At 50.5% G+C, this 14950-nt stretch overlaps 1 protein-coding gene across 1 annotated transcript; it reads left to right on the top strand.

Annotated features, from left to right (window-relative positions):
* Positions 1–9104: 9104 nt before the first annotated feature.
* SHISA2 (shisa family member 2) lies at positions 9105–13855 on the top strand. The gene is made up of 2 exons (XM_040979910.1): positions 9105–9485; positions 13302–13855. Exons 1-2 carry the CDS (start codon positions 9152–9154, stop codon positions 13853–13855), a joined length of 888 nt encoding a protein of 295 aa, XP_040835844.1. The 5' UTR covers positions 9105–9151.
* The last annotated feature ends 1095 nt before the right edge of the window (positions 13856–14950 follow it).

Below are 14950 nucleotides of genomic sequence, written 5' to 3' on the forward strand. Positions count from 1 at the left end.
ATGGTCAGAAGTCTCTGGCTGTGTCTCAGAGTTGAGAGCCAATTATCTGGGACTGTCAGAGTGGCTCAACAGGCTAATCCTCCCCCTTATAGTGCCAAAATCCCATATGGATGCCATTTGGAGCCATATGGGGAGTGAATCAGCAGGTGGAAGATCTCTCTGTAAATCTCTCAAATAAACAAACTAATCTAAAAAAAAAAAAAAAAAAGCAGATAATCTTTCTGTGCTGCTTGCCATTAGAACAGAGGCTCCCCAAATCCAGTTTTCTGCTTTAGAATCTCCCCATGACACCCTGGGAAGACAACCCATTTCCCAGCTGTCAACTTTGACTTTGTGTGGTTTTCTAGAGCTTGTTTTTGTAGTGATATGGATATGATGATATACTATATATTGTTGTTTTCATCCAGAGTTCCTGGCTCACAACTCCCATATCCATTACAATTGTCTAAGTCACTAGAACAACGAGGGTCTCTTGTGCTAAAATATTTGGGCATTTTAAGACATCTCCATATGAGTGGAATTGTATTCACTAAGCCTTCTCTTTCTGATTTCTTTGACTTAGTTCATTATTGTCAAGACCCATCCATGCTGCAGCACGAATGTGAACCTCATTCCTTTTCACAGTCGAATAATATTCAACCAGAGTTGGAGCAGGAACTTAATCCCAAATAGTCACTTCCCACAAGCTTTTTGAATTATCCTCATCTGTGTGGGATATTAGGCTCATTATTGAGCGGTTTGTGATTATTCACTATAGTCTTTTTGATATTCCGTGTTGGTTTTCTCTGTCTCATTCTTTGAGTTATACAGCATTATCTTCAGAAGAGGCTCTGAATTGTTTTTATAATTCTACACATCTGCAGAAGACACATAATAATGGTAATTATCGAAATGAAAGGTCAATAAAAAATAGGGTAGCAAGCTGGTATGCATGGAAGGCAGAGAAGTATGTTAAATGTTTATCATTAATAGTAGATGAGAAAAAAATTCAAAATAGGGAGTTATTTTCCCAGAACTCAATGTATCAATCATGGGAGGGGCAAATAATAATATAAACTGGAAAACTTCTACAGCAATGATGATTTTACCTGAAGGTCATCTTTATTTTTAGCCAAAGTTATTAGTAATAATAACAAAAATGTAAAAGAAATGTGAATTGATCCATTTGTTTGGGGTTGAGATCTCATATGGCAACATAAACACTTTAACTCACAGAGCTTTTGGCAAAACCAAATGTGAATTTTCAGCACTCACCCCTATTTGTGAAAGAGGAGGGAAATATATGAATGGATCCAGTGAAAGGCAAAATCCCTAAACAGATGGCTGACCGGAGTGAAGATGGGGAGAACCTTCCAAGCTTGGTGGAACTTGCAGAGAACACACCTTAAGATCTTGTACTTTTTAGAACTGGCATCCAACTGACACATGATTTACAGTTACTTCTCTCTCGCAGTTATAACTATTCCTTTGCTTAAAGGACTTGCTACTTGTACTTAGAGAAGTCAAAAGTTTCATTTTAAATCACTTATTTTTTTTTCACACATACTAGTACCTACTGAAAAGCAAAATAACCTAAAAACATACTTACACAGCGCATGTCTATGTAGTTCAACTTTTTAAAAGAGAGAGGGTACATTTTGATATGGGTCTAAATAGATTTTTGCAGAATGCCTAGCTTTAGCATTTAGCTAGGTTGTAACAAATTATTACTCCCACCCATATTTTATGGTTCCTGGTTATTGGTTCTCAGATTCGTGAAAAAGCATAGCCTGTCTTACAGACGGTGAGGGAAATTCCTTTTTATCTCCTCTGGAAAGGACAAGACCACCTTATTAAATGCCAATAGCACTTTCCACTTGACACTTATTTTACAAAATTTCTATGCAACACACTACAGATAGAAAATAAAAACACAAACGAATTCCCACACTGAGCCAGTCAGGGGCGGCAACCATTGTGCTGTTCCACAGCAGGTGGTCCATGGAGACCTGGGGATGCAGGCTTGGATGGGGACAAGGCAAGGGGCATAGTGCTGATGGGCATGTGGGGACCTTGGAGCTCACCTCTAGGCAGGTGGAGCTAACCTGAGGATTTTCCCATGTGGTTGGTCCTGGGCGAGGAGAGGAGACAGGGAGAGCCCCAGTTCAGCATGCTGCCCTGGTGTGCTGGTAGACCAGGCCTGGAGAACTTCAACAGGCCTAGATCTTGGGTGCATGGAGGGGTAAGGAAAAGGATGGGAACTTGGGACTCTGGTGGGCAGGCAGAGCTCTCAGCCAGTATACCACCCACTGGGCTTCCTAAGGCTGGGCTGAAGGACCCATTGTTTCTGGGCACAAGGATTGTGGATTGATTAGGGAAAGAAGCAAGGGGATATGGGGCAAGGAGGACTGGGTGGGAGTGTGTTGCAGGTGAGTAATGACTCTTGACGGATTTCCACTGACAGACCACTGTGCTTGCAGGTAAGCGAGGTGACTGAGGTTTGGAGAGGAGAGGCTGGAAGACCTTTATGTGTCAGATTGATATACCAACCCACATGGGAGACTTGAGCTGGGCTTGTTAGCATGGATCATTGCTGACTACCACACACCAGTCCACATGAAAGCTAGGGTTGGGGGCTTTTCTGGCAGGGCTAGATCCCAGTACCTGACAGTGAGTGTTGGAACAGGGGATGGGTCACATTAGGCTGAGTCATGACACTAACACACAAGAGAACCAGGTCCAGGGGTAGAATCTATGGGAAACATGTGGGCCTAACTCTCTGGAATTACAAGACCCGCTGGTTAGCTTAAGAGTTAGGGTAGTGATGGGCTGAGCTAGACATGACCCAGGAAACCACTGATACGAGTAGTGGGACTGGGAACAGGATGGACAGGTCCAGGCTGCAGCACCCACATGCACACTCTAAAACAGGGTGTGAGGTGGGCTGGGCCACAACTTCTACCAACTCATACAAAGGCCGGGATGGAAGAACAGGCTATGCCAGGTAAGGGCCCAGCACCTGCTGACATGTGTGAAATCTGGGTCTGGGAGTGGGCCAAGTGGGGGAACTTGGAAAATCCCCTAATTGGTCAGTTGGGCAAGCTAGGCAAAATAGCTCCATCTGATGGCAAGTGCTTGAGTTGGTCTTGAAAGAGGACAGACTGGGTAGGGCTGAGCAAACCTTAGCCCAGCGAAAGTGCAAAAGTGCAAAAAAAAAAAAAGTGCAAAAGCTGGAGTGCAGGTCATGCCAGGCTAGGCTATCACATCTACCAATTTACATGAGCCAGGGATGGGAGCAGACTGAACAGGGCTAGGTTCCAGCACCCACCAGCAAGAGTTGGGACTAGGGGCCAGCAGGGTCAGGCCAGGCTACAGAATCCAAACACAAAGGCTGAGACAGGTGAGGAGCTATGCCAAGCTGGGTCAGAGCAACCACTGGCACGAGAGAGATCGGTGACTGGGAACAGGCCTGGTTGGGGAGTAAAGGGGATGCCCTGACTGGGTTGTGATTCCCACTGGTGAATGCAAAAGCTGGAATGGGGGCTGCAATTTGGATTGGATATGACTGCAGTGTCCCTTGGCATGGGTGTGGACTGGGTCTGGGGTGCACCAGACTGGGCTAGACTCCAGCACCCACTGGTGCTCGTGAGAACCAGGATGGGTGTAAGACAGGCTGGGCTAGGTCTCTGCTCCTGCTGAGCCCTGGTGAGCTATGTCTAGGTATTGACCAGGCTTAGCTGGTCTGTAGCACCCAACAATAAGAAACAGAATGAATGAGGGCCCATCAGGTAAGGTCACTATTCCTGCTAGGACAGGAGGTGGACTAAGTAGGGCTAGGTCATGGACCCACCTGATGTGTTTGAAATCTGGCATTGGGAAGTTCTGATGGAGGAGCTTGGAGAACTCCTCTATCAAGATGAGGTCCCTGCAGATGAGGCCAAGAACCAAGACAGAGAGTGGCCCAGACCAAATCAGGTTATGGTTATCCATTGGCATACATTTGGCTCAGGTCTGAGGTAAGCCAGACTGGGTCAGTTTATATCACCAACTTGCAGATCTGAGAACCAGAATGGTATGTGGGACATGCGGGTTGGGCCACAATACCAGCCAGTTGACATTAGGGCTGGGATTGGAGGCTGGCCAGGCTGGTCTAAGCTGTAGCTTGCAGTGGCGTGAGCTGGAACTGGAGTGGACCGGGCCCGGCCAGGCTATAGCACCCACTGACAAATGCTATGGTGAGGCGGCCCATGCCAGACTGGGCCACAGCACCCAACCAGCATATGTGAGATCCAGAGAGAGAGACGACAAACCCAAAAGGGAGGCTGCATGGGGGCTCTCCTGCTGGACTACCACTCACACTGGTAAGCATGAGAGTTGGGATGGGATGGGATGAGGGCAGACCAGGCTGAGTATGGCTACAATATCTGTTGGCCTCATGTGAGCTGGATCAGGGGTGATAGGCTGGGCTGACTGTTCCTACTGGTGCATGCATAAGCCAGAGTGGGTATGGGTTGGCTGGGCTTTGCTGCAGCATCAGCTGGCAGATGCTCGCCTGAGGGGTAAAATCTTTCAAGACAAACTGCAGAATCACTTGGAGAGTACAAGATCAGGGAGTGAGAGTGGGCCCAGTAGGGAAGCAGTAGGCACCTCCCTCTTGGGTTGCCACTCTAACCAGTGTTCATGAGAAGCAGGACTGGGGCAGGCATGACTTGACCGAGTGGTACCCACTGGTATGTGTTTGGATTGAATAGTGGGGCTGGTTGGGTTGAACTAGGCTTCAATGTCTATTGACATGTATGAGAACTGAATGGGGTGTGGGACAGAGTGGACAATCTACTATACATACTAGCAAGCATGGGAACCAGGGCAGGGGCATGCCTGGTGGGGGTTATTGGGAGTCACTCCAACTATGCTGCAGCTCCCACTGTGGGGCTCGAGTGTATGGTGGGCAGGATCAGGCTGGGCTGCAACACCTATTGGTTTGTATAGAAGACAGGGATGGAGCCAGAACTGACCCAGCAATTGCAACCACCAGCATGTGAGTCAGGCTGATTTGGGCAATGGACTGTGCTGGACCCTGTACTGGCATGCACACATACAGAACCAGGTCTTGGATCACCTTAGATGAGGTTTCTATGGGGATCTCCCCAATTGAACCGTTGGATAAGAACTCCAACCATGAGGAGAAGTACAGGTTCCATGGTCTGACCGTGCAGTGCATGTGTCAGAGCTGGGCCTCCACAGTGGCTTAGACAGAACAGTGGACAGCATATTCAGGTGCACATGGAGGATATGGCAATACACTGGAGCCTGCAAAGAACACCTAGTATCATAAAAGAGGACAAAACCAATCGATCAACTACCCCCACCAAGTGTTGGCAATGAATATCTGGGCAAATGGAAACGCCAAGGTGGACTATGCCAGCCAGTGGATTCTGGAGAGATTTTGTCGTGCTTGGCATGGTGAAATTGACAGCAATTCAGAACTGTTGAACTATCAAAGCCTCATGAGAGAAACCTTCGCGGATCATGCCCCACATCGGGATGGAATCGGGTGGCTCTCCCCAATCCCAGGGTATGGAGGTGGTTGGGATGCAAGGTGGGGCTGCTCCCCTTATCTCTCCCTCCTTTCCGCACATACAGGAAGGAAAAAAGAGAATGTGGAAACAATGTTCTCACCCACTTTCCTCTAGCCTTGACTCTTTACACCCTAATCAAATACGTAAAAATCATCAAAAATAAAATTTAAAAAATACCAACGAATTAGAAGAAGGCATGAAGAGTTTGGGAGCATTGATTTGTCAGTAATCAATCAAAATGACAGTAAAGGAAACCCCACAATCAAAACAGACAGTGAGTAGGCTCAGAGTCCCACACTCCCAGTCTCACCCGTTATGAACTGAGCCCTAGACTATTTGGGAAATAGTGTTTAAATGGCAGCACTATTGGACCACTGAATCAATTTCAATATGAAACATTCAACAAGTTCTTTCTTCCTAAACTCTGACAAACTGTGGGCACTTTTGAAATGAGGATAAATAAATGGATCACAGAAAGAAGGAAAATATGACATGGGTACTACGTGAACTAAAACGCTGCATTCTTTTTTAAGAAGAGGCTGGCATTGTTGGCATTGTAGTGTAGCAGATTAAGCCTCATTCTGAGTATGCCTTATGGGTACCAGTTTGAATCCTGGTCACGCCACTTCTGATCCAGCTCCTTGCTAATTTACCTGGGAAATCAGCAGCAGATGGCCAAGTACTTGGGCTCCCGCCACATGTGGGAGACCAGTTGGAGTTTCAGGTTCCTGGCTTATGCTTGGCCCAGTCAAAGAGTGAACAAGTGGTTGGAAGAGGATCTCTCTCTCTCTCTTTCTCTCTCTGTCTCTTTCCCTTCCTCACCTGCACTTTCAGTCATCCTTTCAGATAAAGAAAAGCAAATCTTTAAAGAAAAAGGAGAGAGAGATACAAGCGCTACCCAAATCACTTGAGACTGTCCACTAAAACGACACTGAATCATCCAGCGGTTGGTGGACAGTGCAGTTTCCCATAGTGCAGACTGAGACTAACAGCAGGCCTGGCTGGCTTTGGACTCACTCAGCAAGAACTGGGTGCAGTCCAGGTAAACTGACACTCCATCCATGTGGAGCTGGCAAGTTATCCTCCCCAGTAAAACAAGGCTAGTAATTATGTCTTCTTTACAGAGTTGCTGGGAGGATGAAAGGAAACGACATAAGCAGAAGTCCTAACGCAGTGCCAGCACATGGTGGGCTCTCAACACATGTCAAACACTGTCTCCGAAAGTGACTAGATAGGAAAACCCAAGTCCACCCTTGATTTCTGCCATTCCACTGAATCTCCCAACATGGTTGCCAACCCTAGATTACATTCTAAAGCCACCTTGTATAGCACAAGTCAGAGCTTTGAACAGACCTGGGCGACCTTGGCTGTTCTTTGCCTTTCGGTCCAGTGTTGGTGCGATATCCCAGGGGACTTTAGGCTCTCTTTGAAGGAGATGGCCTAATATTGAGGTTGGTGGCGCCTTGGAATCCAACAGAGAGCATGGAATAGTGTAGGTGCTCAACATAGGTTTGCCGAAGGCATCATCTATTGCTGCTGAAGTTTTGCTAACTTACTAACTTGAGAATGGTCAGAATCTTATATAAGCTAAAATTAAGAAATAACACCTTCCACCCTAAAAAAAATGTTTGGAAATACAGTACAATACTTGGGGAGAGATTTGATGAAAAGAGCTAAGCGTTTATGGGAGAGCGAGGGAGAAGGGTAAGGGTGTCTGTGATTTGACGCTGTTGAGGTGAGACAGTTGGCTATGAATAAGATTGAATATTCTTGGCTATGAATAAGATTGCCTTGTGTTGTGCGGCGGTGGGCTTGGGAGAGAGACTTCTTGCTACCACAGGTGTTCTCCGCTTTCTAGATGAGGACTCAGGAGTCTTTCCAGGCAGAGCTGCTGGCCTCCCAGACCGTGGGCCAAGGGGCACTCCTTCCTTTCAAAATAACCACTGCTGCCTTCATCCCAGCACCTGTTGTTTCCGCTTCCGCCAGAGAGGAGCTATTCATTTCTCCTTCATCCAGGCCGGATTCCTGGTCTGTCTAGGCTTGTTTCCTGACTGCAGCTGTCTAAATCACTAAGGCCAAGTGTGGGACGCGGGCATCTCTCCCCTGGAGTCTCGCGCATCGCCACCCCCGAACACAGAAAAAGAGGGACAGCCACAAGTCACCGGCCGGATCCTGGCCAAATCGGTGAGGTCCCCACAGAACCCCCTTCACGCCACCTCGCCGCGGGAGCCTGGGACGCACCCAGGCACTGGAACAGGGTCACAAACACCTGACTCCCCATCCCTCCACCGGAGTCTGGCAACAACTTTGACCAGGACATCCACTGCTGGACCCGGGAGAGAGCGTGCACCTCTTGGCCACATCATTCTCGGTAACATATTGAGAAGTTTTGGCAATCAGACCGAAAGCAAGTTTAGTTGGCATTTGTTACTGTTGCTGTTCTCGTGTGAGCAAGGTTTGAATGGCCAGAGTCAAGTGTTTTCCCGCGCCCGCTGCAGCGGGCAGCATCCTGCCCAGGGCCACACCTCTCTCCTGGGTCTGGGTCGGGCAAGCTGTAGGCTCCTGGGCACCTTGGCGAGTCCAGGGGCGGAGGGAAGCCCGCGCAGCACGCATGCGCGCCGGGGAGCCGCCGGCCCCTCTTAAGAGCGCAGCGCGGCGCCACTACGAGCGCAGTCGGAGCTGGCCTGGCGCCGGGTGAGGACGCGCGGTGCAGGCGGCTGCCGCGTCGGCTTCTCCCGTAGCCCCAAGGACTGAAACTTCCGTGGGAGGCTCCCCTGAGCGCATACCTCCTGAGGGCGCAGCAACGAGGGCCGAAGGGGAAGCCTCCACACAGGCTGCCCGGCGCCCTAGAGACCACCCTGCAGCCGGGGAACGCAGCCCTCCTGGACCGGCGCCCAGCAGCAGTAGCCGCGACCCACCGTCGCCAGCCGGGCAGCTCCCGGGACTGCGGAGGGACGCTCTCCGGACAGCCCCGGCCGGCGTGCGCTGGGAGGATTGACCGTCGGCCCCGCCGAGCCGAGTATCGGGGCTTGCAGCCGCCAGGGCTGCGCGGGTTTCGCGGCCCGAGCCATGCGGACCAAGCTCGGAGCCGGGGAGGCTGAGCGCTGCTGGCCGCTGCACTTGCTGCCCGCAGCCCTGCGCGCGCTGCCTGCCGCCTTCGCCGCTGCTCACCGTCCGAGAGTGGAATAAAGGAGAGGAGACGCGTCCGGACTCGCGCGCGAGACCCAGGGGCTCAAACCCGCAGCAGCGACCCGAGTCCAGTTCCTCAGCTGCTGTCGTCGTCTCGGTCCTGTCGCGTGTGGAGCCTTCAGGGGCTGTGGGATGGCAGCCCCCGCCATCCTCTTCTGACTGCAGCCCAACAGTTCCATCAGCGAGTGCCACTCAGAAAAGGCAGCCCGAAACAAGGGTACGCGGCCATCCGGCTGGAGAAGGGGATGGCTTAGGACTCCTCCTGGCCCTGCACCCTGACGTCGAGGCAGAGGAGGGTAGCTGGTGCAGAAAGCGGCGCGGAAGGCACCCGCAGCCGAGGTGCGGAGACTTGGAGAGCACCCCGCGCCCTCTGGAGACGCGCCGCCCGCGCCCGGAGTGGGGCCATGTGGGGCGGACGCCGCTCGTCCGCCGCCTCCTCTCGGAACGCCGCTTCGCTGCTGCAGCTGCTGCTGGCTGCGCTGCTGGCGGCGGGGGCGCAGGCCAGCGGCGAGTACTGCCACGGCTGGCTGGACGCGCAGGGCGTCTGGCGCATCGGCTTCCAGTGCCCCGAGCGCTTCGACGGCGGCGACGCCACCATCTGCTGCGGCAGCTGTGCGCTGCGCTACTGCTGCTCCAGCGCCGAGGCGCGCCTGGACCAGGGCGGCTGCGACAACGACCGCCAGCAGGGCGCTGGCGAGCCTGGCCGTGCGGACAAAGACGGCCCCGACGGCTCTGCAGGTAAGGCGGCTGGTGCGAACCAGCAAGGCGAGAGACAGGGGGGAAAGGAATGGGGGCCGTTGGAGAGTTTACCAAGTGGGGCACCCGTGGACCGCGCTGGGGCTCAGCGTCCCCGGCTGTCACCTAGAGATGGGCAGGTGTGAATTCTTCCCTAAGGAAATCACACGCTGGGGCGGTGTGGGCCACTTTCCCGCTGTCTGTGCCCCTCTGATTCACCTTTCCCTATAGGAAGTATGCGAGTATGGTAGAAGACGGCTCCTTGGGGCTTGCCTGTGGGTGGTATACTCCCCAAAGCCAGCTAACACCCATCCTCCCAGTGGGGGGAATTGGGACTCCTTGGAGGCCCCCAGCAGCACCTTTCTGCTCCCGTGTGGCTCTATCTACACGCCAGACTTAGGTGTGACATGGACAACGCTGTGCTCAGCCTTGCTCTTTGTGACTCGGACAGCTCCCCTCCTCCCCACGCCCTTAAAATTGTGTGCTTTTCCAAACGGCCAAAGTCAGAGTTGGAAAATAAACAAAGGCGGGAAGAAGTTGGAACTGAGAGAGCCCGACAGGGCGCCTCCCCAGGACACTGCACCAGTGATTCCGTGTGCGAGTCCAGGGCAGTGGCCGGGAGAAGTGCAGGTAATATGGCAAGTATGTCCACGAGCGCGGGGGGCGGCTGCTCCTTTTTATGCAGTCTGGGGAGACTGGAGGACTGGAGAACTCAGATCCAGGGGCCCGAGCGCAGGGGCCTGAGCACTGGCCTGAAGTGGGTTCTTGTTGCCAGCGCTGTGTCCTGGGGGTGGGGGGCTGCTCGGAGGCGCTGTCCTCACAGCCCTCTGTGCGGTCAAACCTTTTCGCATCAGGCAGCTCTTATTGTTGGACTGCCTTGGATCGAAAGAGTTGGAGAACTGAGGGCAGTTCCAGCAAAGATGCCATCTTAAACCGCAAGCTCAGCCTTGCAGGGTGTGTGGCCCAGGAAGAAAACCTGGGGAAGGGAGCCAGTGCCTGAACTGCTACAATGAGATGTTTGTGAAGTAAGACTAGTTAATGATCTCTTTAAAAAGTTGGGATGGCTTTGGACGCCTCGGCGGGCGGCAGACTTCTGGTGACACTGTGCGCTGGGCGGACACTGTGCGCTGGGCGGGGACGCGACTTCATTCTGCTTTTCAACTTTCCCTAAAATCCCTAAGCCTTTCAGGTCTTCTCTCGAAGGAAGAAGGGCATGCCTAATTAAGGCTGCCCAAGGCGCATGGTAGTGCTGCATTCTTTACCTCTGTGTAGTTATTTACACTTCCAATTAAAAATCCTGGAAAGAGAACAGTTATTTCTCCCCAGAACTCATTATGGGAACTGAGACTGGTTTCAGTGAGGTGGGTTTTTTTTCCCCCTTGTCATGTTTGAAATTTAAAAAAAATTATAGTTTTATGTTTTACTATTTGTTTTTAATTTCCTGATAACATATTTAAGGCTGGTATCTTAATTTTGAGGATAAAATATTTATAGCAAATGTAAAGATAAGCCTCCCCCCTCCCACGCTGCCTCTCCTACTCCTGTTCTGTAGTTAGCCTGCAGTAATGGTATAATTAGGCAGGACCATGGCGGGGACCCAGCTGTGCTGGAGACTGTAGCCGTATTTGCACCTGCTAACGGGCTGCTATATATAGAACTTGCTCTGTTCAGCACTAACACTTAGTCCTCAGTTAAATATCTGTACACGTTTTACTTAAAAGGCATCATTTGTCTGTGATTCCATATAGTAGTATACTGTAAAATCACTAACTTCCAGAATACCGGAACTGTCTAAAGAAGTGTAATTAAAGAGCCCTGCTCCTCTACAAGACAGTCAAAGGGATTTCTGGGGTCTGACCGCAAAGGCGGGCTCCTTCCAGATTTGCTGCCCCTCTGACTGGGTGCTGGCACCATGCTGTGTTAGGACCACTAAGATCCAGGCAGTCCTGGTCCTTCAGGATGTAAGTCAAGTTGTTGGGGAGATGGGACAGGACCACGTCCTGGAGCGGACACATAGAAACTGCCCTTCCAGTCCCGCCTGTCTAATGCTTGCAGTGCCATCCTCTGGCTCTTAAATCTTCTTGTAAAGAAAATAGTTTTAACATAAAGTTTGCTGCTATAAACTTCTTTACAGTTTTTTTTTTTTTTTTTTTTTTTTGGAAGACAGGGTAAGACTGTTCTAACCGCTAGCTCATGCTCCAACTGGCTGCAACAGCTGGGGCCGATCCAGGAGGAAGGCTGATGCCCATATAGCTTTTGCAGATGCTTCAGCAGGAACCTAGATGGGAAGCGGAGCAGCTGGGATTTAAACGGGTGCTTCAGTGTAGCATGCTCGTCTCCTCACCAGGAGTGGATTACGTAGCCACACCACCACACCAGCTCTGCTAGTGAACATTAACTATGACGTTTTCTGCTATACAGACTTTTAGTGAAGTTCTCTGCCCACCACTTGGACTTAAATATGGTATCAGGCACCCTGTTTTTCCCTGGGTACCTCTCCCCAGCTCTCTTGATCCTGGAACAAATATCTTAACGGCTTAAGATGTTTCTTCTTCTTCTCAGAGCATTGTTTCCTTTTCTAAGGATTCTTTTAAGAATTTTGCACTGATCTTATTTACTTGAAAGATAGAGACCCTCCTCCATTGCTTTACTCCATGCACTGCTTTACTCCCCAAATGCCCACAACAGCCAGGGCTGGGTCAGGTGGAACCCAGGAACCGGGAGCTCCATCTGGATCTCCCACATGGGTGACAGGAACCCAAGTCCTTGAGCCAGTATCAACTGCTGCTTCTTCGAGGTGCTTTAATGGGAAACTGGAATGGAGAGTGCAGCGGGGATTTGAATGCAGGCTGTGCACTATAGGATGCAAATATGTCTAGTGGTGTCTTAACAGTGTTGACCAATGCCTGCTCTAGTACATTCTCACTGCTGGCCACCTACCACTCTCTATCATGCAGAGCCTCTTGCCAGGCACGGCTTTCCCTGCACACAGCTGTCAAGGGTGTGTGGAGTTCTTGGTCTCTTCCTGGTCCTCTTGGGCCTCCCACGCCAAGCGGAAGCTCAGAGGCTGACGTTTTATTTTTGATTTCTCTTGCCTATGGAAAAAGAAGTTATTAAAAGAAGTCACGGTTCCTCATTAGTAGGCAGTTCCCACAGCTCTCCATTCAGGGTAGCCTTCCATTTGAGGGGTCTGGTGCTATAGGAATTTTAGAACCATCATGGTGGTTTTTTTGTTTTTTATTACAAAGGCAGTTTTATAAAGAAAAGGAGAGACAGTGAAAGAAAGATCTTCCATCCACTGTTTGACTCTCCAAAAGGCTGCCATGGCCAGCGCTGTGCTGATCCCAAACCAGAAGCTTCCTCTAGACTCCTGAGTGGGTGTGCAGGTCCCAGGGATTTGGGTCATCCTCTGCTGCTTTCCCAGGCCATAAGCCTCTGCTGGGTCAGAAGTGGATTTGAACTGGCACCTGTATGGGATGCTGGCACTTGAAAGTGGGGGATTAACCTGTTGAGCCACAGTGCTGACTCCACCATCATGACCTTATCACCTTAAGCCCTCCTTGTACCAAGTTGGATATCTGTATCCATCAGTATTGAGTCTAACCCAAGATAAAAAGTTTTCTTTCTGGGGTTGTGATAGGGTGTGCCTTTTGAGTCTGGGTCCCTGTCCCTGGCACAGGGTGTGGTGTATCCCATGGCTGCTAACATATATACAAACCAGCCCATCCTTGCTCCCTGTCTGGGGCCACTGCTGGGCACCCATTTTTCCTATACTCCCTGTTATGGATCCCAATGTTATATTTCTGTTCTTTCCTTCAGTGCCCATCTATGTGCCCTTCCTCATCGTTGGCTCCGTGTTTGTGGCCTTCATTATCCTGGGGTCGCTGGTGGCTGCCTGTTGCTGCAGGTGCCTGAGGCCGAAACAGGAGCCCCAACAGAGCCGAGCCCCCAGCGGCAACCGCTTGATGGAGACCATCCCCATGATCCCAAGCGCCAGCACGTCACGGGGGTCTTCTTCCCGCCAGTCCAGCACTGCTGCCAGTTCCAGCTCCAGCGCCAATTCCGGGGCCCGGGCACCCCCGACAAGGTCACAGACCAACTGCTGCTTGCCCGAAGGTGCCATGAACAATGTTTATGTCAACATGCCCACCAATTTCTCCGTGCTGAACTGCCAGCAGGCCACCCAGATCGTGCCACACCAAGGGCAGTACCTGCATCCTCCGTTCGTGGGGTACCCAGTGCAGCATGACTCTGTGCCTGTGACACCTGTGCCCCCTTTCATGGACGGCCTGCAGCCTGGCTACCGGCAGATCCAGCCCTCCTTTCCCCACCCCAACAGCGAACAGAAGATGTACCCAGCGGTGACCGTATAGTTCATGGTGTCCACTGAATGTCTTGGTGAGACTGAGAGCAAACAGCAGTGGAATTTGAGGGGAGGCCCAGGTCTGTCGGTGGCGGCACGTCTCTTTTGGATGGCTTCCTTTGTTCCATATTGTCTGGAAATGACTCTGGGTTAGCCTTTCTGCATGTGGTTTTCTCACACTGGTGCAAGAAGGAAAGATAGCCCCGGCCGGCGCTGCGCTCTCGCGAGGAGTATGTGACAGATGCCTGAGCCCTTAAGTGCCCTCGAAGTGTGGTTTTTCAAACAAAATTTTCTAAACTGTAGGTGAAGACATTTGATGATATCATGAGAATTATTTTTTTGCTTTGTCCTCAACGGTACCAGATTGGGACACCTGTTACCTCCTTTCTTGCCCGGGCCTGTTTGAAGCATCTGAGGTTGAACGCAAGGTGTAGACAACATGATTCTTCTAGAAAGCAGCCAGTTTAGAATCTGTGAGATGTGTTACGGGACTCAGTACTCCACAGGCACACCTTAACTTCATTGTAAAAAGATATATATATTTTGTCTATTTTTGTGCTTTGGGAACTTATTTTGTGCTTTAGGGTTTTTGTTTTTTGGTTTGTTTGTTTTTTGTTTTTTGTTTTTACCTTGGGTAGAGGTCTTATGACAAAGTGATTTTCTACATTAAACAGAGACAGAACTGTAAAGTCACTTCACCAAGGAAGACATTTCAGAACTCTGCGATTATTTTAATCTTGAAGTAGTAGGTGGCATAGTAATATAATCTCCATGCCTTTGTGGATTGTATCTTGCATCTCTGGATTTACAGTGACACCTGAGAAGTAATGAGATTTTTTTTCTATTGAAATCAGAACCTGTCACCCACTACCTCTCTGGATTCCTTCTCCTTTTGCGGTGTGGCAGGATGTGGACTTTGTTCAGGTCCTCGTGTTCGTTTAGTACTGATGGCAGGTCAGTTCCATAGTTTGAATGAAGACCAGCCTGGCTGCTCGGATCTGTTCATTATTTTTCTTGTGTAAGAGCTTCACAGTCAAGGCAATGTTGGGTTACAAAGATCCTCAGTAGAGCTGCCTGGCCACACAAACACCAGACTTGCGCTGAA

This window comes from Ochotona curzoniae, unplaced genomic scaffold, assembly GCF_017591425.1.
Source record: "Ochotona curzoniae isolate NIBS_2020 unplaced genomic scaffold, NIBS_Ocur_1.0 contig_3332, whole genome shotgun sequence".
Taxonomy (NCBI): Eukaryota; Metazoa; Chordata; class Mammalia; order Lagomorpha; family Ochotonidae; genus Ochotona; species Ochotona curzoniae.